Source organism: Poecilia latipinna, unplaced genomic scaffold (genome assembly GCF_001443285.1).
Source record: "Poecilia latipinna isolate Pla-1442-1.1 unplaced genomic scaffold, P_latipinna-1.0 Scaffold156, whole genome shotgun sequence".
In the NCBI taxonomy this organism is placed as follows: domain Eukaryota; kingdom Metazoa; phylum Chordata; class Actinopteri; order Cyprinodontiformes; family Poeciliidae; genus Poecilia; species Poecilia latipinna.
The window spans coordinates 196,477-221,004 of NW_015112772.1; the positions used below are offsets into that span (position 1 = coordinate 196,477).

The following is a 24,528-nucleotide window of genomic DNA, read 5'->3' on the forward strand; positions in this document are numbered from 1 at the left end:
TTTTTTTTTTTTTTTTTTTTTTTTTTGCCGGTGGGGGTTTTTTTGGAGTTTTTTTTTTCTTTTTTTAAAAAAAAAAAAAAAAAAAAAAAAAACATGAACACAATCAAATCCAGTTTTGCAGAAACAAAAATATATTTTTGTGGTTTCCTGTTGTGAATTTAATGCAATTAAAACAAAAATTAATAGAACCACATTGCAGGTTAGCGCCGTATCACAGTGTGGCCTTTTCTTAATAAATGCTTTCTTCAAACACTTGCACATCAAGCGATTTAAACATTTATTTTAGCTGCAACGCATCCGGTACATTATGGAAACTCAATTGTGATGAATTTTTTTTTTTATCTGATGTACTTTCATCCTATATGTTCAGCTAAAAGCATATTGGTTAAAAAAAAAAAAAGAAAAAAAAAAAGGCATGTCAAAAGGTTGAACCGGCTACATTTGCTGGCCCACACAAGTACCATCAAAACTACTTTTCCAAGAAAAATCTTGTTTACTGTTCTCTTTCAGTCCAAGTTGTAGCAGCAGCCTAAGCGTCTTGAGTAGAGGTAGCTTAGATGCATTAGCGGCACACAGGCGGGGAGGCGTGGATTGTGGGGGAAATGGTGAATGTAAAAGGCCATTAGGAGGCTCCCCATGTGTCTGTGTGTGCGTGAGTCAGAGCCTGATGATGGATGGAGTGTGCTGACGTGTGCAGCCCAGTGGACTGTGAGACTGGACATGGCTGTCTCCCCCCGACTCTCCCCCTCTCTCCCGCTCTCTGTCTCCCTCCTCCGTTGCTTCACTTCCTCAGGGCCAAACATGTCATGTTGCCACTGCTCACACTTTCTCTTTACTTTCACCCGTTTTCTTTCCGTCCCCCGCCCCTCCCGCCCCCTCCTTAAATCCTCCGACATTTAGTTGCGATGCGGGGCCGTTTTAAGACTTCAGGCGTATATGCGAATTACTCCTACCTGTCATCTTTTCAAAGCTACAGGTATGTAGGTGATCTGCTTTTAGCAGTCTGTCCATCACCATTCATCACTGTCTGCATGTGGTCTACATTCACACCTGACTGAGGAAGTAAATGAGATTTTTTCTAATAAAAGATGAAAACCTATCACTTTGACAGATTAGTGTGTGCTTGTAACGGGAAGAATAGCATAGCTAAGAGGTAGAAAACTTATATAACATTCACGCCTGGAACCATGCATTAGCGGATATGTAAATTCCCATCATGAGGAGTCGAAAAACCTGAGAAGGCTCTAAATGAATTATAACTTATGTGTTCAAATCCCTACGGGGGTTTAAAAGGATAACTATTTTAAAAGTAGTGCCATTGTTTTACAATGTCCCCATCTTTTCTGGAGGAAATTAGTTTTTAATTGGGTCCCTGTTTTGGAACTGTGCCATACAGTCAATATTTTCAGCTGCCCTCTGCCGTGGTCATCAGATGTATCTGTTGTGCATCTCTCCACATCCTTCTTAGGCTCATGTTTATGAAGATCTCCCTCGCCTTCATTGAATTTGCCATAATTCACTCCACTGCTCGCTCCGTCAGCTCTGTGTTTATTCTGCCTCGGCTTGAGTGTTTGATATCAGACACAAGATCACTTTTAGGGGTTTCGGGGATGTTCTTCCTTATTCAATCAAGCACACTGTCACCTAGTTGGAACTGTGTTGCTAGGCAACTAAGACAACCCAGTGGCCGGGTTCAAATACTGGTCCTCTTGTCTGCAGAGATTTTGCTGCGTCTGTTGAGAACACTGCCTCTCAGAATTGATTACTGCCATCGATAATCAAATAGATCTTCTTTGTAATCACTTAAATTTGTTATAAACCCTCTCACAGAGGTTCTCACGATTTCAGGTTTGCCTTTTGAACTTTTGTCAGTGCTCATCTGTTACTCCTCAGTGCTGGCCTTCATTGCAACTTTTTAAAAATGACAGGGACATGTAAAGAAAAGCAAGACTGTAGGTGGCTCCAATCGCCTACATGGCGACAGATTGACTGCTAGCGATGCAGACTGCTTTTACAAACATTTGCTGAAAAATGGGTCACTCTTCGGAGATCGGTGAATTTCAGGTCGCCGCCATGATGGAGCCCTGCTGTGCTGCATGTCACGCCGCGACGGGACTCTGGAACAATGCAGATGCGTTGCCTGGAGTGATCAACTGTGTAGTTGATCACGTCAATGCCAAGTTGATGCCAAGTTGATGACGTCAATGCCAAGTTTTGCACCAGTCCATTTTGGGAAATTGTCTTATTTGGGCTGTTGCCACCATGTTGCTCTAATGTTGTGATGGGAGGAACAAGTGAGCTTCACTAATGCTCTGGAGTCAGTTGGTGCTTTCATTAAGCATCTCTGACTGTTTAAAAAGAAAAAACACATTATTGTCAAAAATAACCAGTAGCACATGTTAAGAGCACTAATTCTTGGTACCAAACAATCACCATCCTTGGTTATACGGTGCACTAAATCCTCTTCCTGTATTATTTAGAGCTAGAGCAGGAAATGTTGGGGTATGCACAGGCATCATATATTATCATTCTACCTAAGTTTTATTCTAACAATATTTACACTCTCTTTATTGATCCTACCCAGGTACGATGCAGAGAAGGCCCGGGCATCAGCGCAGGCTCAAGCTGACGCTCAGGCCAAAGTCCAGGAAGAACTATCCAGGATCCTGTCTGTGGAGCGAGCCCTCACCCATGACAGCCTCCAGCAAGCGATCATTAGGGAGAGGATCAGCAGTGAGGATGAGAAGCTTCGTGCTCAGCTACTCGTAAGTGTTCTTTCTAATATATTGCACAGCAGCTAAAGTGAACGTCACTTTCAAGATGCTGCATTGTTTTTTTTGGTTTTTTTTGTTTTTTTTTTACCTACTTAAGTGTATAGATTGTTTTTGTTTTTGAGTAGTAGTGATGGTCTCCTTGATGCAAGCGGGTTTGCACTATTTCGATTTCCGTTCCATACATATGCTTTGCGAAGAGATTTTTATTGACGTTATTTCTGCCACATTCTGTTTTGTAAGTGTATTCTTATTGTGGTTAAGAGGAGTGATTGGGATGGTTTTAAAGAGGTTTTCATGCATAGTTGACTTTTCCGAGCTTTATGTTATAAAATGTTACTATGTAGCTGGAAAACACATAGTACACCTCCTTAAAAATTGCTTATGATTATTTTTTCTATAATTGAGCGTTCTTTCACATGTTTCTTACAACCGTATAGCCCATAAAGTGGCAGCATCATGCTGTGTCAGCAGCAGGAAGTGCTGTGACTCAGATAGAGGTAAAAAATAATGCATCCGTGTAAATAAGCGTCCTGGATGAAAACCTGCTTCAGAGCGCTCTTGACCTCAAACTGGGACCAAGGTTTATCTCTCATTAGGGCAAGCTTATGCAGTGTTTTAAGCTTTGAAGTGTTTGGTGTTAGCAGCGCTGCACGACTGGCACTGTGGCAAATCTTGAGTTTGTTGTGGTGCAGGGGATATCTTTAAGGAGTAATTCAATTAAATACTTAGACTGTCTCATCTCACTACCACAAATACACATGCAGTAGTCCTCGAAGCTTCATCTGTGTACAACAAAGCCAAAGGACCTGCACACTGTGCAGTTTCCAATAAACTGCACAGTTTAAGCAAAACTATTTGCTGTAGCTTAATATTGTCTTGGGCAAATCTTACTCTGTTCATCCCTCAATTGTTATAAAGAATGTTTTCATTTTGTGTCTTTTTTTTTTTTTCTCCCTAAATTGCCTTCGCAAACAATTTTAGATGAGCATTCTTACCACATGCAGGCAGTGTATTGTTTACTAAAGAAAACACATTTTCCCTGGAGTGTGGCCACTGTTTACAGGCCTACGCTATTGATCATATAGCTCATTTCACACGCTTATTGCAGTAATAGAAAAATGAATCATTTTGTTGTGACGGAGTAAGAGTGAAGCAAGGACGTGATTCCCACCATTGGACAAGTATGTGATGAATCCCTCATATGGAACCGAACTCAAAGTGAAAACAAAGGCGACGAGAGAGGAATGTCGAGGGAGGTAAAACCATGGTTTGATGTTCTTTTACTGTAAGTGTCCATGAAGAAACTTTCTTAAGGAATTCGGTTTGTGTAATTTAATTGCACTGAAGATGGAGACCGTAATAAGGAAGGGTAAGAAAATAATATTAGCTTTCTAGAGTTCTTAATCTCAAAATTGAAATATGTTTTTTATGAAAGGCATACACACCTATAGTAGATTTCCTCTACAAGGTAATCTACTTTATTTATCAAACAGTACAGTATGCTCAATTAATTATTCAAAGTAGATAAAAAAAAAATCTGTATCTAAGGAAACCCAGCAGATGGCATCGAGTCACTGACTTGCAGCATTTCACTCGTAGCGCGTAGTGACAATCGCTTGTTGTTGACTATACATTAGTCCCTTACATCGAGTATGCATGTAGCGACAGTGGAGAGGAAAAACTACCCTTTAACCCTCAAACAGAACCTGTCTCAGTAAGAGGCCGTCTGCCACGGCCGACTGGGGGTTTGAGAAGACAAACCTGAATCTTCACTCCAGTCTTCACCCATGCCTGATGCAGAGTAGGAGAGAGTTCGGCCCAATTGGAGGAGTTGGGTTTAGAACCTAGACGGCGATTTGAAATCATCAAATGCTGAAATTCCGGATAACAAAGCCCTCAAGATGATAGGGGTTCACATACCCTCCACCGCATTAAAGTGGTAATTCAAAGGAGGGTACCACAATTGTTTGTGTTTATCCGAGTGCAAATTTATACTGTGATGGTATTTGATGTTACTCAAAAAGCTACTTTTAGGTCATTAGCAGACTTTCAAACTGCACACAGTTTTACAGAATAAACCTAGCCTTCAATCAGTTTACTTATATAAATCTTTAATTATTTTGTGAGTTTCTGCCAAATTCCAATAGTTAATTTCCCTTCCAGTTTTTTTTTTCTCTGCCTCCTCACAATAGGAATAATGTAGATGAAGAATTATTGTCTGACAGTTATTATTATTTTTTTTTTTTGCTGTTTTAAAACGCGCCACACGCACTGTGAGTCTGTGTGATAATTTCTTCCATATGAGTGTCCTTTGGAGTGCTGAAGTTTTAATAGAATCCGACGGGTTATCAGTGGAGGTGCAGTGCGGTTTGCAGCACTCGTGTAATTGTCAAGCCAAACGCTTCCACACAGCCAATGTTCTTTTCAACTGGAAATTGACTTTTTTTTCTTTTTTGCTTTCTTTAAAGACAGCCTCTCACCCAAGACGTCTCCCTCCCTTTGTCATTTCTCTCTGTGTTCGTCAAACTCCAGGATTGCCAGCTAACCAGAGCGAACTCATTTTTGATGAAACATAAAGCATGTTTGTCTTTTGTGTGTCTGCGTGTGTACGTGTGCTACATTACATTATTCCTGCCTTTTTTTGTGTTTTAGTGTGCGACTTAATTTTTCAGTTTCTTCCTTCTTACTAAAAAGGAGCAGAAAGACTAACTTCTTCGATACTCAACTTTAAACTTAAACGTGAATTTTGACTTCTTTTTTTTTCAGTTTTACAGGAGTTGCTTTTTAACCACGCCTCTTATCAAGTGTGCTTTCATTCAGGCTTTTTTACCTGTATGAAAACCACTTTCACACAGGTAATGCGTAAAAATGAAATGCACATCATTGTGCCGCATGTAAGCATCTGTACCTGCCTAAAAATGAGAACTAGGTCTACTTTACAGAGTCAATAAATTAGAAATATATAAACGTCTAAGAATGTTTATGGTTTGTTTTACTAAACACAAGATTTATTTGCTGATGGAGATATAAAGGAAGATTTTCCAAAGTTTTTTTGTTTTGTTTTACAATGCAAACCAGCTCTAGGACCAGCTATCATCTTTAAGCTTTCACTCAGTAACTCTAAAAGAAAAAATGGCATTAGAAGTTTGTTTGGAAGAGTTGAGGTGAGACGTTAAACTTAAAAATACTTTATTAGTAGCTGTTATACATGTTACTTATACGTCAATTAGTTTGAAGTATAACTTATGAAGATTTTTGCTTGTATGATTATTCCATGACAAAAAAAAAAAACAAAAAAAAAACAAAAAAGATAATTCAAACAAATCAATAAGTAATGTCATTCAGGCCGGAGAGGGTATGTAAACTCCACCAGAACTGAACATTATTACTGGAAAAACAAATGTGTACACAGACAGAGCTGTCTTATTGCAACGCCGTTGTGTTCCTCTTTCAGCATGTATCGATTTGTCCCGCTCATTAAGATACAGGTCACGGTGAGTGGTAGGACCCCATGCGTTCCCTACTTCTTTTCTCACAATGAGAGCGAGGCTATGAGCAGTTATGCCTCCCCATGCTCACCTATAATGGCCTTAGCCTCGGCTTGCACAGCCACACCAATTATAGCGACATCCATCCTAGAGATTTGACTCGAGACTTTGGCGTAGACCAAGGTTGGTTAACATTTGTTTTATTGATTTGTTGAGTTTTTTTTTTTTTTACAGTAAAATTAAAATGTTACTAATCCGGCCATCAAACTGTTTTTTCTTTTTTTGTTTTTTTTAAGGTGCCGAGTTAAAATAAAGTCTCTTTTGATTTAGGGAGAATTCTTGAGAGAACAAACAAACCTGTGGCTTAACTTCCTTAGAAAACTTCAGTTTTAGCTTTTGGTCACATTTTGTAATTTTCTCCAGAAATGTAAAATCTTAAAAGAATATGTTTTATTTTGGGTTTGTGTTGTGATGGAGGTCTTGGGCAATATGGAAGGATAAATGGATAAAATCTGCACTAGTGAGTTTAGGCCTCTTGACTGCCAAACTTGCTATTTCAAATAAATACTATCGAGGCAACATAAGAGAAATGTAAAATTTATAATAAAACGACTTGGAAAAAATTGTTTTATCATAAAAAAACCTTCTAGTTTCCTTTATTAATACCTCTATATGAGCTTCCATAGCCACATACATCCTGCGAAATTTAGTTTGTCTGCATTCAGCTCCAATTTAGGTTATGAAATTGAAGTGCAACTTTGAAAGAGATTTTTAAAATGTTAAGAAAACTCATATTTGATACCCTGAATATTTATATATTCCTTGCAAACCTAAACCTTCCATTAAAGGAGGTTAATTTTATTTTAGGAAGATTAGCAAACTGGCTTTTTTTCATGTACAACTTTATCGGTCAGTTGCTTGAGCTATTCTGGAGGGGTTTCCACAAGGAACATTAATCATAATCTTAGTAACACTAATTATATATAGATTGTACACATGTTTAACGATTAAGTCCCATTTGTAGTCAGGGTGCTAGATGATTTGTGCCACCCCAGTAGGAATTCTTTCCTCTCAGTCATTCCCTTCCTAGTCAGGTTGACTGGCAGCCACCAGCCAACAAGTCTACCGGTAATTGAAACTTCACACCATTGTAGGCAGGGCTGTTTGTTGTCGTCGTTGGTAATGTTGGGTTTCTGGGGTTCTGTTGTCTGCAGGGAAAACGTTCGACATCAGTGGTCACACATGTAACGCCACTCGGGGAGGGCCACAGCAAAGAAAATTGGAACAACAAACATGGGGTTTGTTAGAAGTCTACCATGTCAGAAAGAACAAAATGCATTTCTACAAAAGATTTGAGGGGGAAAAAAAATGTCTGCTTTAACAATGATAGTTCTTTTAAAATATTTTGACAAGAATGTTTATGGTTCCAGTTTGTTTGGCTCCATCTACAAAAGTGCAAAGTCTGAGAAATACTGTAAAAGGGAATGGAAGTGAGTGATGCCAAGGGAGAAAAGGTGTTGTTAGTTGACAGTGGCTGTATTACGCCTAGTTTTACAAATGGATACTAAATTACAAATATTCACAACATTTCATTGCGTTGTTGGCATTCTAATTAGGTTGTCATCTTTCCACATTTTTAAGATATTAGACTAGGAGAGAAAATGCCCATAACTCATTAAGCCAGTTTTTCTTTTTTGGTTGTTCTCGGCAGATTTAAAGTTAATTATAAAGGCAACACTGGTTTCCCTTGAATACAAAGCAAATAACATGAACATAAACAGATGATCTAGTAAATAATATGTTGACATTTACTGTAATACATATGGACTCACAAGAGCCATGCAAGTCCCATATTCATTCTACATACACCTGTCAGTCCACACATCTTTATTTTAATGAAATAATAGACCTCTGCCATTCTCTTTTTATTTTCAACAATTCCTCTCCCCACGGAGCCACACTGGTCCATTGTTTAATCAATCACTGGTCAAAGCATCTCACCATAGAAACAGGGCTCTAACCCTCAGGCGGACTTTTCAATCAAACCCAAAGTCATCAATCTTTTCTTACTCCAAACATTGGTTTGGGTGGAGAAAGGTGATTTTGTCTACTACTGGTAACTGGTTCCAAACAGTTAAATTGTACTTTTGCTTTTTCCTACTTTTCTTGGCACCTAATGTCATGATAACAAAGCGCCAGTATGTTTTAGGGTGCAGATTTACTCCAATGGCCCTGTTGGTAAATTGTTTTGAAATTAATATAAATTTAGCATAACTCAACTAACATTCAAAATGTGCAACAAACTGCTATTTAGTGTCAACTTTTGTTTCAGTGGGACTCTCTACAGATACTCAAACTTCCATGTATTTTTTCAATAAACTAAGGATAACTTTGACTACAAAAAACTATAAGTTGTATCTGACTACAGTGGAAGCTGAACTGTATATAAAAAAGTGTGACTTATATGCCACAAAGTACGTTAAGTACAGAAAAAAGGTTATTTTGCAAAAGTAAATTTGCGCTATACTAGTTTCTTCTGGATAATATTTGGTAAGGAGCTATCACTTACCTTACTTCGTGTGCAAAGTTTCGTCTTTTTCATTGCTTTGTCTTGAAGCATGTCCATTCCACAATTTTTCTCACAACGTCAGGAGTCCTGCACCCATTTGCCTGGCTTGAGCTACCCAGATACCATCCCAGTATTAGGGGTAGACATGAGGTTAGGCTTTAATTGGCAGGGCCTGTTGCTGGCAATCTGCACCTGGCACTCACCCGCTCACATAATTGGCACTACAGGCTTCCAGCAGCAGGGCCAGGGTATAAATTTGCTTCGACTGATGGATGGATACTGGAGTCCGGACAGCCTATTTCTGACAAGAGAACTTGTACAGTCAATTTACTGCTCCAGCTTCACAGGGTGGTGGGTCCATTTATTATGCATATATTCATCCTCATTTGTACTAAACATTCTGGGAAGTGATGCTAAATCATGTCAGATTTGTGTGTGTGTAAAGAAATAATTCAATGTGTGTACTCCAAACAACAACTACCTTACTCAGCAACTCTTGTGTTGCAGATTTTCTATATTTGCTGAGCAAATATAGAAAATGTTGTCAGCCAGGCCAGACAAAAAAAATGTAAAGGAAGTGTCTTAAGTCTGATTTTTGATTATGTTTTCCAATGCTTTCTTTAAATCAAAATATGTGCTTCATTGTTTATATCCATACATGTACCCTGGTTTCGAATTGTCATATTTAATTTGCTTTGCTTCTGTCTCTGGGAGGTAGGTTTTAAGATACAAGTTTTGTAAAATAGCCAAGTGCATATAATGTCATTTCAACATTAATACCTAAACACACAGGTAGCTCAATCTTTTTATCTGGTCTTTTTCATATTAGTGGTCTTTCTGTGTTTTTTGAGAGCAGTATGAATGTGGTTTTAAGGAAGGGAACAGTCAGCTTAGCTAACGGCGTTTGAAGTAGAAATTGAGTCCTTTGCATTCAAGTGTTTGACTGCAAAGGAAAGAACCAATATGTAAAAAGCTAATTTTACTTCACAAATTAACTTTTCAATAAAGTCACTTATAATGTGAAACTCCAAAACAGCATTTAAAGCAACATGCAAGTAGGAACATTTAACAAAACCCAATAAAAAATGCATTATATATGGTAAGATATGGTGCATATTTGTACTGCTGCTAGTGAATTTTCAAGAGTGCAACAAGAACCCTATAGTTACCTCACTTTGTCTTTTATTGAACAAACAAGCCACTGTGATTTTGTTAGTTTTAAACTGTTGCCTTACTTAAAGTGATTATTGATGCTCCTTCAATTTTCACAAATGTGTTTTGTTGTTGTTGTTGTTTTGTTTTATTTCACCAGAAAACAGGAACATGAAGATACTTGTTAGAGTAAAGTGTATAAAGGTAAACTAAAAGAAAAAGTAAACAGGACTGAAAGATATTTTTGCATTTTGAAATCTTTGTAAAACACTGTTACATGTTAATATTTGTAACTGGTTAATCTCTGCATGCAAAGGAGATTGGCTTTTTTTTATTATTAGTTTTAATTAACCAGGGTGTAGTTGGACAAAGAGGTTGGTCGGGCAATTAAAGGGGGATGTGTTTCTGCTGACGAGGGTTGGACAGGCCACACTTCTGACTGTGAACTCCTACTTTTTATCAGGCCTGTGAAAACCACCTGCTGGGGACAATGAATATGTATTAACACACTGTCGGCATACATAATGTAGAGTATCTCTAGTCATAGTCGTTCAAGCCTTCAGCTGCCCATACATACACTATCAGGATTTTATACAGGTAAAAAAAATTCATAAGCCGCAGGCACATGGAAACAGACAAACCAGCCACATGCCATGTGGGTTGTCCATGAGGTCTAGTGTCAGCAACACATCTCGAGGCTGTGTCCTTTCATACCCACGTCTTCCCTCCCCCCTTTTTTTTTTTTTTTTTTTTTTGCCGTCGGTTGTTTCTCCTCATGCCTTTCTCTCACCAGCACTCATTCTCATTAACTTAGCACCCGAGGGACATCTGTTGTCCAAAGGTAATACGGCTCATAGCACTCCCAGGTCATTTTGTCTGTTCTCTACGACCAGGTAAAGGAATTTTCTGCCCTCCGTTTAGGATTCTGTCCGACTAGCTCCTCATTTTGCTCCATGTTTTCATCTGACTCCTTTTTGTTTTGAGTAACGTTTACCTTTCCTGCCTACTGTAACTGAAGATGAGGTCAAAAATATAAATGACCAGATACATTACATTCCAAAAAAGGAAACGATTACAGGTTTACACCATCTTAGTATTTTTTAAATTTCTGAACTGGTTTTGGCTGTGGACCAAAACTAAACTATCCCAAAAATGTTCAAGAATTTGCTTGTCACTGCTGCTACATTATTAGTTTAGATTAAATTTTACTAAGATCAATTGGGTTTCCAGACTTTGTGTAATTATTGTCAGCCATTTTCACATTGGTTTGGTGCAAAGAGCTTTAGATCGAACGTATATCTCCTCATTATTTCGTAACACATGACAACACTTTTGCAAAGTAGGAATACCCAGGCATATCCAATGTTCCCAGATTGCTTCATTTTCATTAGTGCTTGGTAATGAACCTCCAGCTCCCCATCCCTTTTGTATCTCTTCTGTGTTGGATATGACAGATGACTTAAGACCTCCAGAGGTTCACTCCCCAGGGAGGTGGGCTAAGGCAACACCCACCACAGAATGATCAATCAATCAGTTTACACCAGAGGCGCGCGATCAGCCAGTTAATCAATCTCTGAGCAAGCAGATGTTGCTGCCGTCCATCCACAGAGGATTGGTAATGTCTCCAACACAAGCTGAGAGGCTCGAAATGCATCGCAGTGTAAAGAGATTTCTTACATCTGTCAGCATTTTAACTTTTGTTCACTTTCCTTTTATATTTTTTTCAAAACTCTTTTATAATTACAATTGCACTAAAGCGGTACACTTCGGAAACGGCTTCATACTTGCACTGACAGCAAATGAGATGTAAATGTTTGACTTGATAACAACGTCTGACTCAGCCTCCTTAAAGCCAGCTGAAACAAACAAGACCGTCAGCCGTCCATTGCTAACGTCCTACACGTTTGGCACTTCATCTTAATTTACGATAAATGGTCAGCAGTTGTGATACATGTGTAAAAATGAAGTCGCCCACATTTGCCGCCTACTTGTCACGACCTTATGTCCCTCTGCCATTTGACCTAGTAGGTCATTGTGCCATTTTTAAAATTTTGCCTAAGGAAAGAGACCAGGCACGGAACCACATCTAGGACTATGGCCTGTGCCCATGTGTTCTAACACCCTAGCCACCCATCGCCCCCGAATATTCTTTTATATAATTGTTTTTGTCAATAGGTTACAAACTACATTTGTTTTTCTATGTCATTTTCAATGACCTGTAAATACCCCACAGAAGATGTATACAACCTAAAAACAAAATTATCGCTTTTTCATTTAAAAACCAGAACAAATTTCCTGCAGTATGTATTATAAAAACAAACTCTTTTCTTTCAAAGAGTTATGTTGCTTTTGCTGCTGTTAACAAATTTGTTTTAGCTGGACCAAAAGCAAAAATGGCTCTCAGGGTTGTAAAGGTTGCTGACCCCTGCTATCGTCTATTTGCTGGTGAAAATGCTGTGACTGAACAACACTTAGGTGTGATCTTGTCAGTCGTAGAAATCATTGTGTTCAGTCACAGTTTCCACCAGTTCAGTGAACCAGTACAGAATTGGATGGAAATTTTTTTTGTATGTGTTGTAACTATGTTTAATGAATCTACAGTTTGGCAATGTGTTTGAGTGACTAAAAGAATGTGAACTTCTTCTGTTTGGCTTGTTTGCAGTTACCATATTGTAAGTATGACAGTAAAATACTATTAAAACTGACTAATTAAGCATCAGTTACAAAACGCCTTGATGTCTGATGCTTTGCTTCACCATTGGGGGCAACATACCTTAAAAATGGTCTTGTAGAATTGTGAAACAGCATTTGAACTCTGGCTGGGAGTAAGCGTGCATCCTTTGATGTCATCAGTGTTAAGCTCATTAACTGACCGCACCATAACGGACACGATTTTATTGCCCATACTCCTGAAATCTCCTGTGGAGACTAATAGCTGGCCATGAACTTAAGTGTGACTGGTGCTCAGTAAATTCCCATGATGCTTATTAAACAGCAAAAGCGAATGATCTCCAATGGATTTTTATAGCCTCTGCTGCGAACTCCCATGTTTTACTGGTGATGTTAAAGATTAGATTATTATTATTGGCCAGTAAGGTCAGGTAGTATTTTATGGTATCACTGAAAATTTATTTGCTGCTCATGCATTTTAAAGATAATGTTACCACCGTTTTTTGTTTTTTTTTTTTGTAGCAAAAAGCCACGGGTTATTACGAAGATATGTCTGAAAAGTTTGATGTATTCTTATACTACTGAAAAGTAAAAAAAAAAAAAAAAAAAATCCCTTTCATCAAACCTCTCTTCTGATGTCTTGAAGTGTGAAATGTTCCCCAACAGCTGTCAGAAGAAACCGTCTCTTCTTCCAGCCCTGTTGTCATCTATATTCCACATTCACCCTGAATCCTCTCTCCATCCACCAAACACCGTTTCATCCCGTCTACCCTGTGAACCCTCACTTTTCTCCCTCCATCCATCTCTAACCTTCCGCATGCCACCTACACCTCCGCTGCGCTAATTAACACCAGAGCACGGCCGTATTGTTCTGCCCCCGTGACCTCCCCGCTGCCAGTGGGATCGTGCAGGACTTGCTGCTCACGGCTTCAGTATTAGTTTGTCATGGGCTCCTGTCGCACGTGAACGTGATAGATGGGCCCCGGTGTGCAGCTCTGACCCACCGTGCTGCATTGTGTACTCGGGCAGTGTGAGGGAGCATTGATTATGATGCTACTCGTGACAGGGGTGAATCAAGGCAGGGACGACGGTGGCAGAGAGGGGCATAAAAGAAAACAAGGTTATGGATGATGTGCAGTCTGTTAATGTGATGAGATTTGATTTGTGCACTATTGATCACGACATCTCTCAAAATTATTTTCACCTATCGTGATTTATAAGCATCTAGCAGGCACACATTGAAACCGAACTCCTCCATTTTATTACATTGGAGAATTTCTGTCATTGAACTGTGAAATGAATTGCTTTCAGCCATTAACTTTCACAAAGTGAAGTAGTGCAATGTTCCTTTTGTTTGTTTGAAATTAAATTTCTTGTAGATTTAAACAATGCAACTTTAACTTTTTTATTACGTTTTTGACTTTACAACCACAAGCTAGAAAACATTTTTTCTGTGATTTTGTGAGATGGATGCAAAGTGGCATTTTCAAATGAGTTTGCAAATAAAATGCCGAAAAGTATATTGGCTTTCATCCCATTTTATTTTGACATTCCTAAATAAACTCTTGTGCAACCAATTTCTTTCAGAAGTTGCATATTAAGTAAATACACCACCATAAGCAGTTTGAGCTCAATGTAAACACAGCTGTTTGAAGAAGACTATAGAGGCTGTGAATAAACTGCATCATGGAGACCAGCAGGAAGGTCAGAGAAAAGGTTTCGAAGAAGTTTACACTAGCAGCAGTTCCTGAGCTTTGATAAACTCATGGAGCACTCTATCATCCATCATCTGAAACTAGAGTAAACCACAAACCTACCAAGACATGGTCAGTGACCTAAACTGACAGGGCAGGCGAGGAACAATTTAATCATAGAAGAATCCAGGAGTCCCACGTTAATGCCGAAGCAGCTGCAGAGAGCTGCAGCTCAAGTGAGAGAATTTTTTGACAGGACATTTATTAGATGTGTACTTCGGAGATGTGGCCTTCGTGGAAGAGTGGCAAGAAGAAACCCATTATTGAAAGTCAGCCTTGCAGTTTGCCACTAACTTTCAAGGTGATGGCAAACATGGAAGAAAGTGTTCTGGGAAGAAGGTTTGCTCCGGTCAAATGAAACTATGTACTCTTTTGGCCTATGTGCAAAAGACAAGCAAAACAACATTTCACCAACCATGTCATTGCCACCGACACGGTGGTGACACCATCATACTGCAGCGATTCAGGGATTGGGAAGCTGCAAAATCCTTCGGAGTGGGACAGGGATTCACCTTCTGTCAGGATAATAACATGAACATTCAACACGACCTACAATGCGATGCTCTGTTAAAATGCCCTAGTCAAATCCAATTGACAATCTGCATTGAGCTTTTAAAATTGAAGTTGCTTTATGTTGGTATGTCACCTAAAAAAACAAGTAAAATGTTCAAGGGTTATGAATGCCTTGTGATACACGGTATATGTCCAAGTTGGTCAAGAAATGTTACCTTATATGGTTCTGACACATGTAGTGTTAACTGAAAGTGAGCAAACATATTGCAACAGAGGTAATAAAGCCTCTTCTTTTAATGTTTGTTTTTCCAAAGACACCCATTCATTGCCATACAAGCTAAACACATACTGCGTATTCAGACTTTGGTACTGCTGACAGGTAAAGATTATTTTTATTTCGGTCCTTCCGCAGACTCTGAAAGGGAAAAAAAAAAAGCAAATGTCAGAGTACTTGAAACAACAAAGCAGGTGTGAAAGAAAATGGACTATAAGGGAGCAATTCAGTGAGAGAACAGCCGGCGGGTGGGCGGGAGGCAAGGGGAGGTGGGCTGACGCAGCAAAATCCACCTGTTCTCATCGCTCTCCCAACCCCTCCCCTCTTCAGCTCCTCCCTGCTTCTCCTCCTCCTCCTCGTTCCCAGCCCTGCGCCCTGCTCAAACTGCGGCAGTCAGCTAATTAAAAACACAGTTGTCCTTAATTATTCAGCGGCTTGCTAATTGATATTCACAGAGGCGATCACCGAGCCTAAACGATTCGTTTAATCTGACCACCGCGGTCTCACTTTCAGCCGCATGTCACCCTCGGCCATTTGTGCTACCGAACCCTAATCAGAGATGGGATAGGATAAAAATGTTTATTGCTTATTAACAATACTGTTTATTCCTGGGCTATAAAAAGAAATGGAAGTGCTCTTGTAAAACCTTATGCACTCAATGGGATATTTTTCCTTTCGGTGTCCAGGGTTGCTGCACTGGAAAATTAGGCAGAGTAAAGCTGGGTGAAAAGTGTTTTGCCACGAAGCTCAGAAAACTTGAGCTGTTTTTATTTGTCTTACCTCAAATGCACAATACAGGTTACTAAAACCTCAAACGCGGACGTGTAAGAAGGCCAAAAGTAAGAATTTGGCTTACTTTGGAGAATTTTTGCGCACAGTTCAAGAGCAGCTATTACCATGCAACTAAATAAAATGCCACTTTTTCTGTCTGAGAATTATAAACAAAAACTCAAAACGTTCCAGAGATATTTCTAACATTAAAAAGAAAATCTGACCAATGTAGATCCCCTTCTTTTGTCGTTCATGAAATATGTCAGTTTCTCGATGTGTTGACAATCAGCTTTTTGTACTGCGGGCTAATGACTTTGGCTGAGCTGTAAGCAGAAATCTTTTTGGCTACCTCTCAACAAATTATTTTTATGCCCTATTTTAATAAATGCAACATTTTTCCAGTGCTTCTTTAACACATTCCCCTACTTGTGCTGTTGATCTCTACACTGCGTTACCTTCTGGACAGTTAGCCTCTTGGATTCTACTTACTTTTCCCTCTTGTCCTGCCAAGCACTTTGAATTGCCTTTTTATTTTTTATTTTTAGTTTTGGCATAGGTTTTCCATTTTCAGATAGGCTGAATAGTTCCGCATATGGTCTACAAAACTTTGAGTATCGTCTTATCAAGTTGCCTCTTTCTTTCCCCCAACCCTACGAGCTCTCCTCCACTTTCTGTTTTTTTTTTTTTTTTTTTTAGGAGAACAAAAAGTGTATGGTCAGCGCTGAAGTCTGTCCTCATTGTTTGGCCCTTAGTGTGATTAGATTATCTTCTAACCCTTCTGAATGGGATTAATCAGTGGGTAGAAAAAAAAAAAAATAAAAAAATCCCGACATAATGCGTGTGGGTCTGGGCCTGTGCGTCGTCAAAAAGGAGGGTCAGCCAGCCCCGCGTGGAAACTGAACACATGCACCGGTCCGTGTACATATAGACACTCCCATAGACTCTGACAAAAGGGAATTCAGAAAAAAGAAATCCCTTGGTACACATTTCTGTCACAACCTCTCCTGTTTTAATGAGCCCTTTAGTCGCCCCTTCAGCACACATTTATCTCTCAGCCTGCTCTCTGTGAGCACAGCTGCTCAGGCTGCTGTGTGTGCACGTGATGATTTGTGTACTACAGATTGGTGTCTGAGCTTTCTGTTTGCTTCTCAGCGTCTGCGTGCATGTTTTCTTTAGTGGTAAAATCAACACCTTTAGTCGTCACTTACCACCGTGACGTCGAGCTTGGACACACTCCTGACAATATAGCAACTCGTTGCCAATACTGCCCACTTTCCCCATCGCCCCCCTGCCGCCCCCTCCTCTATCCCTTCAGGCTAAATTGAGCTGTTTGGGGGAGACAGTTTTCTGGCACCTTTGCAGGGTTACTCCAGACACTTGAAAACTTTTCCATCCTCTCCTAGAGGCAGTGATTGCAGGCTCCGAATCAATAAGGTTCTTTCTAGTGCGGTAACTCCATAATTTTTAAAGTATACTGCAGGGCACATTTACCCAGCACTAGGCTTGTGGTATGACTGTGTCTTGATTTCATTGTGCACAAAATAAACAACAACACTTACTGTAAGGGGACACAATAGAGAGAAATGTTTGACCAGAGCAATAAAGCTAGGTTATGTCGGGTCGTTTTGAGGACACTTTGGAGACACCAGCACCCTGGTCCTGGTGTTGTGTTTTTTTTTTTTTTGCAGAGTGTTGTCTCGAGTGTGATAAAGTGTTGCCCTGGAGTTAGTTTTATTCACTGTCTGGCACTATAATGAAGGTGTTTGCCTTTGCGACAGTGTTTTCTGTCTCGGTCTTCCTTCCAGAGCGAGCTTGGAGTATCCCCTTGACTTTGAAACTTCCCCCACTCATCTCGTGTGAGGACAGCTCCTCTCTGGGACTCCTCATCACGATGCATGCCGCATACAGTTTCACCTGCAGTGTGTTGAGTAGCTACACTCAGATGGTTATCAGCATAGTGAAGATTGGATGGGCTAAGGCATTTTATATATATATATATAGTATTTTTTTTTTTATGTTGCTGTATTCCCAAGCTTCCTATAGTGTTCAAACTCAGAACTTCAAGGCTACACCTGTGTGACCGCTTTCCTAATGTAAAAGTACTCTTTAGTAATCTTGTGTATAACTGTAAATACTCATGAGCTTTAGGACTAAATGCACATTTTGCGGTTGTAAACCAGACGTGCATTAAGGGTGCATGCACAGGATTGTGTATTTGCCAGCGATAGTGTAAACTTGAAGGATGAAGTATGATTACTGAAGCAGAACAGCGTGGCAGCCAGTCACTCCTGGCATTTGAATACTAAACCTTTTCCAAATGTCACTTTGAAGAAAAGAATAAATCAGTGTCTCCTTACTCTTCTCTTCCAATGCTTGCCTTATTCAGGAATTTGAGCAGAAGGTGAGTTTTTTTTTTTTTTCTTCTTCTTCTTCTGGATTTCTTTTCAGTTTGTTTGACTTGTTCTGTTTTTTGATTTTTGCGCAGCTTTCATTTTTAGTCTGTTTGCAAATTTGTCCCCACAGCTTGGCTTAGCTAGGCCGGTGAGGTAATGATCTTTTTTTTTTTTTTAATCTTGTGTGGACTGGTAAATATGTTTTGATTAGTCTTTGGCCCTCGTGCACAGGCTGATGTTGCTTATTTTTCCTGCGAGAGGTGATCTATCAGGTCTTATCAGTGCTGTATGTCACAGAGAAAGTCAGTCGTACATTTAGTGAAGGTCACAGTAGAGGGGAGGACAGCAAAGATAGGTAGCCTCGGTAAACACATATGGCAGAACACAATACATGGTCGCTACAAAAAGTGATGCTATCTTCTTGTCCTGATATTTTACCTGAAGAGCAAGCACAAGAGCCTGCCAAGACACAGCCAGGCTCTCGCGCTTTGATGCTTGTGCATGCATTTATGTCTACCTGCATGTCCGTGGGTGCAGGTACCACTACGTCTTAAAACATTTTAATATTATAGAAGAGTTTGTTTATTTTAACAATTCATTTCTGAGTTCAATTTCTGCATTTCATCTTTTTTTTTTTTTATAAATACATTTCTGGATTAGAAAATAGATTTTTTTTTCTTCTTATCTTAAATGTCATATTTCCATTCACTTTAAATGGAAAATACTCATGTTTAACAGAAATATAACTTTAAGAAAATAACTCTGTGTGTAATTTATCTATGCATGTTTCTCTTAGACAACTGAATTCCTGAAATTATGTTCTAATTTACTGAATATGACTGTCCTTTTGCTGCAGTTTTGCGCTATGCACATAGGCACGGCTCTTTTAAAACTCACTTAAATAATCTTTTTTTTTTTTTATTAATTCTTGTTAGTAAATCGAAGGGTGAAGTTCAAAGTTCTGCAGGTAGATGACGCCTGGTACATAAAACTTTGAACTCTTCAAACCACAGTGGACCCCCACCAGCATTTCACATGACTCCCCAAATCATCACTGATACCGAGTGTGGAGGTTTTACTCTGGACCTTAAGCAGAATGAATGAAGTGCCTCTCCACTGTAACATCAGACCCTGACAACTTGATTTCCAAATTCAATGCAAAATTTATCAAAAGACTACAAGAATGTGAAAGCTGTAGCCCGCGTCCTGGTTATGCATGCGCTATGTCGGTTCTTGAAGTTCTGAACCCATCCAGGGTCCGTGGCTTGTGAATCTTCCCCGAACTCTTGAATAGTCTTTGCTTCACAATCCTCTCAAGGCAAAGATTACTCCTGTTGCTTCTGCGCCTTTTCTTCCACTCACATTCTCATAAATATGCTTGGATCCTGCATCATCTGAGCTGTCAGCTTGTTTTTTTTTTACAAGTGACCTTTTGTGACTTATGGAGATGACTGACTTAACTGTAAAGTTTGGTCTTCCCCATGATTGTGTTGTGTGACCATAACACTTCTGGGTTTCTTTTTGAATTTATCTATTGCAATATATACATTTTTTGGTGGTGTTCTAAACCATTGAGATTTTCTTGGACAGCCATGTTATGATACAAAAGGGTTTGATTTGGGAAGTGTTTTTATTTATATGTACATATATAAAACGTGTCTATTATTCCCATAATTTCCATAGAAACATTTTTTTTTTCTCTTGTCTGTGTTTTTTAGGCCAAGCAGCTGGCGGCCAAGGAAGCAGATCTGAAGAAGCAGGATGCTTTTTACAGAGAGCAGGTGGCCCGACTAGGAGAAAGGGTAAGGGGGAAAAAAAAAACTTCCTTCCTACTGATTAATGTCCTTTAAATAGTTTGTGCAACACTCTATTTAAGTTTGTAAATTAGGTCATCGTTTCAATGGGGTGTTAAAGTTGATTACCAACAACCTTGTGCATTCAATGACAAATTATTTCTGTGGAAAAATCAGCTCCCTTCACATTGCTTTTTTTCTTTTATTCACCTTGATGTCCTCTTAGTTTAACATCATCCTTCCGCTCAGCATCTGCATGTTTTTCCCAGTATGTTGTATATTTCTGTTCTTTGCATCAACTTTGTCACTGCTGCATTTTTTTTTTTTTTTTTTTGCTTGAAGGACAAGAGGTTGCACCTTAATCTCTGTCTGTATCCTCCTGTCTCTGAAAGTGATCCTACCCTGAGTTTCTCTGACATACTGGTATCCCATGGACTAGGACAAGGGTCAGATGCAACGCTTTCCACACTTCAAATGACAGCACCATACTGGTCCCTGTGAGAGATGCCTGCAAGGCAGGGGACCAGGGTCAAATGCCCTGTTGAAGTGTAGTTAGAAAGGATGCCTTCATGCAGCTCTCAAATCACAAGTGTCTAAGTAAGACTATAATGCCCTTGTTAATGTGCTTAAAATTATACAGTCCTGCTGGGGACGGGTTTTCTCCCCTTTGGAGGGTGCAAAATGTCAAACGCTCCCCATAGTGGGAGCCAGATGGAAATTATATGCTGTCACAAAGTCATTGTGGAGGAGAATCATTCACACTCTGCTATTATCAGAATATATTATGAGTTTCAGCGCAGACATGTCAAAGTAAGACTCGAAAGATAATAAGGCTTTTCCCTATGCAATCGAATGTATCAATTAAGCTTAATTTCTTATAGTAGTAATGGGTTGTTTCTCACTACTTGCAGGGCTTTCTGCTATCTGTGATCATACAAATTCTCTTTTCATCTCTTTAGATTACATCAGGTTATCACTCAGTCCAAAAAGTCTGACGAAAATTTGATTCAAGCCAGTTTCATTTTGACTTGTCAGTGGTTCATCCATAAATCCTAGCTTGACTCTTTTCCCCAAACACTTATTGGGTTATTACATCACTTGGCGTACTGTTTCGCATACAGGAGCTCATTTGGTGCGGATAGTAAAAGTGATGAGCCCCAACGAGCGTGGACATTATTGACTTTTAAGCGCCGGCCATCCATCAGCCATGTTGGGCTCTGGTCAATATCCCTTAGATCAAAGTGTCAACAAAACACCTTCACACCTCAAAGAGAAACACGAGATTGAAAGAGAGAGAGAGAAACAGACAGAGAGGAATGGACAGACAAAATGGGCAGGCTTCAAGGAAAACAGAGAAATGGCGGGTTTTAACTCAGGCAATGACGTGACGGAAAAAGTAACTGGAACCGAAAACATTCTTCCTGAAAACGCACACCTAAACATTATGATAAAGTGGCATTTGTGAGAAACTATGGGATGAAAAAAAGAAAAGACGGAAGAGCTTTGAAAAGATTAAATGTCACAAATAATAGAGAACAAGACAGCTCAGAGAAAAGGTTGAAAAGCCTTCTGTTGCTGTGTTAAAAATAAGGTTACATCTGAAACGAGAAGAGGGAAGCACATAAAGGACCTGCGAGGAATCTCACGTCATAAATTTATTTATGAAGGAAAAAAATGCATTCATTTATTTCAAAAACCCAGGTTAGCCATACAAACCTGCACTGAAAACAATAAGATATATTTGTCAGCTCATAAGGAGAACCCTAGTCATCAGGTTAGGATTAGATCATCCCCTGTATAATTCCGGAAATCTGTAATCCCTCTAGGTGATGATATGCATGAACATGTGAGAGAACATCTGTAAAGATAGCCATCAGCGCAGAAAAGACACAATCTCGTGCATATTATTTCTGAACCAGCATGCAGGTATTGAAGTAGCTGCAGCGCAAAGCAGAGTGTACGGCGTACTTATCCAGGTCAGACTGTTTGTTTGTGATGTGCGCTGATTCATCACAGCAATAAAACCACTGGCTCCTTCATACTTCATATGTAGCATGTAATCGTTTTACATAAAGTGTAGATGATGGTTAGTTTGCAGAGAGCGCCCTTACAGAGAATGCAAGAGATTTCCAGAAATGTGATATGTGAAGTCTGCATTATGCTGGATATAATTATTACAAAATGTATTGTGCTACATAGTGTAGCAACAAGTGCTGTGGTAGTTTATTTTTTTAACCATCTCAAATGGACATGCTATCATGCTTATAGCTAAGATCCTTTGATCCTGATGACTGATCAATAGTTTTGATGCAGGCTAGTGGAGACAGATTGCCTAACCAGCCCTAACCCAAACATGCGGCCTGGCTATTCAGGAAGTAAATAGACAAGCCAAACAATGACCGTTTAACCAGACATTACAATCCGTCCAGAGTAATCAGATCAGTAACCTGCTTTACATGCAAATGTGTAAGAGTGGGCTGTCAGTCAGCAACACATCTGCAGGTCAGCTGACCTTTCTTTAACATCACAGACACATTCAGCTGATCTAAGTTTTTACTTATCAAGGCGCATCTGAAACTCATCTGAGTCACGTTTCAGTGCAGCTGCGCTAAAATGTGACTAAGCCTAAAATAGCTGTTTTAGGCTTTTAAATTTGTGCCTCAGCAAAAGTGATTTAAGAGACGAAATGAAAATAAATGATGGTGGGATTTCACAATTTCTCCGCATGTTCACACAGAGACCCATAAAGCTGATTGATTGATCCCTTAATCAATAAATTGGACACTCCAGACAAGTGAAATAAACTTTAAATATAGTTTAAGAATGCCTTTCTTTGTTCTATCTGTACCAAGATAAAATAAAAAAATAAAAAATTGCCACAAAAGCCATTCCATCTTCTCAGACCTAATGTGTTTGTATTTATGCTCACAAAGACAAAATTGTTTATTTTTATATTTTATCATTTTTAGGATAGTAATATAAAATCTAGCATTGCGGCACATTTACCAAAATATAATTTCAGTAATTCATTGGGATGTTTATTCAAGTCTAATAAGGAAAGATTTATAAAAACAAAAAGGAGAAAAAAAACCCTCTCAAGTTGAAGCTGGTGGACTGCAAACACAGCTGTAGTTTTCCTAGCCAATCAACGGTCCTGTAGTTATCCAAACATAATACTTCTCACTTCCAAAGCTGCCCCTTTTCCACTTAGATTGGACAAATTTAATTTTCCTCACAGTGCACTGCTGGCCGAATATCATCTCCCATCACTGTTTGTGCCCTCCGTCTGTTCTCGGCTGCTCCCAGATACCTCAGGATTCCCCTCCAGCATCGTGCAAAAGAGGCAAAGTGACCAAAAGAGAGCGAGAAGGAGCGAGACAGAATGTAAGTCTGATATATATTACATGTCTCTTCCAATCCAACATGGCCATTCATCAGAGGGGCTTCCAGTGACAGGCCATCACCAGGCTCCCAGACAGCTCAGCCCGCTGCCGCCACTGCGACTGTTCATTGGGGCCACGGCTACCAAATAGCCCCTGAAAACAATATCTATATATTTATTAAATTTTCACTCAATACCTGCCTCGCTGTAAAACAATCTCATATTTAACAATCAACTTGCCAATGTTTTTTTTTTCTTCCCTTTCCCCAACCAGATCGTTTAAAGCCCTCCCTCTGCATCCATCTCTCTATCACACCCTTTTCTTTTAGCTTTTCTTCTTTTTGTGCTTTAGTGTTTGGGGTTTTTTCTCCCGAATGCCTCAATTTCATCTTTTTTTTTTCCTTTCAGAAAATAATTTTTTTCTCCTCCTGTCTTTCTTTTTTCCTTGTATATCGATGAAATTGGTTTTTTGTTTTTTTTTGCTCCTGTCCTATGGGAGGACAATCACAGCAGCAATTGCCATCTTATAGCAAAGCTCCACCGCTCTATGAAAGTAAGAAATACTGGAGAGAGAGCATTAAAAAGCAGTGATGGCATCTGTCTCTATCTCTCATGGTATAGCCATCTCTTACTCTTCCTGTCTTCATTCCTTTCCACTTCTCTTTTCCTCTGTTTTTCCTAAAACACTTGCTTAAAATATCTGCTTTTTCTCCAGTAGATATATTTGAGACAGGGAAGCTATGATTTCAAAGCAATTTTTTTTTCGCTCACTATGAAACTACCCCATGTAAATAATACGCCTCGGCCTCAAAACTAGAGCCAGAGCTTTTTGAAGTGACTTTTTTTTTTTCTTTTCATGGTATTCAGTTATTTTTTTCCCCGCTGTTTGCTGGTTTAGTTATATATTGGTATTTACGTGGACTTGACTGTAGAGGCAGGCAGTGGTGGAGAAAGTACTCAAAAAATGTACTTAAGTAAAAGTACAAATACACAGG

The 24,528-nt window shown here is 39.3% G+C and overlaps 1 protein-coding gene across 6 annotated transcripts in view; it reads left to right on the forward strand.

The window, feature by feature from the left end:
- The window catches only part of chchd3a (coiled-coil-helix-coiled-coil-helix domain containing 3a), an 84,680-nt gene that overhangs the window by 18,724 nt on the left and 41,428 nt on the right, over positions 1-24,528 (forward strand). For 3 of the 6 annotated variants that reach the window (XM_015029526.1, XM_015029528.1, XM_015029530.1), the window contains 3 exons: positions 2,585-2,765; positions 18,352-18,366; positions 20,077-20,160. In XM_015029526.1, the coding sequence (XP_014885012.1) occupies positions 2,585-2,765; positions 18,352-18,366; positions 20,077-20,160 (280 nt within the window). The remainder of the gene's footprint in view (positions 1-2,584; positions 2,766-18,351; positions 18,367-20,076; positions 20,161-24,528) is intronic. The other 3 variants (XM_015029527.1, XM_015029529.1, XM_015029531.1) reach the window with 1 other exon arrangement.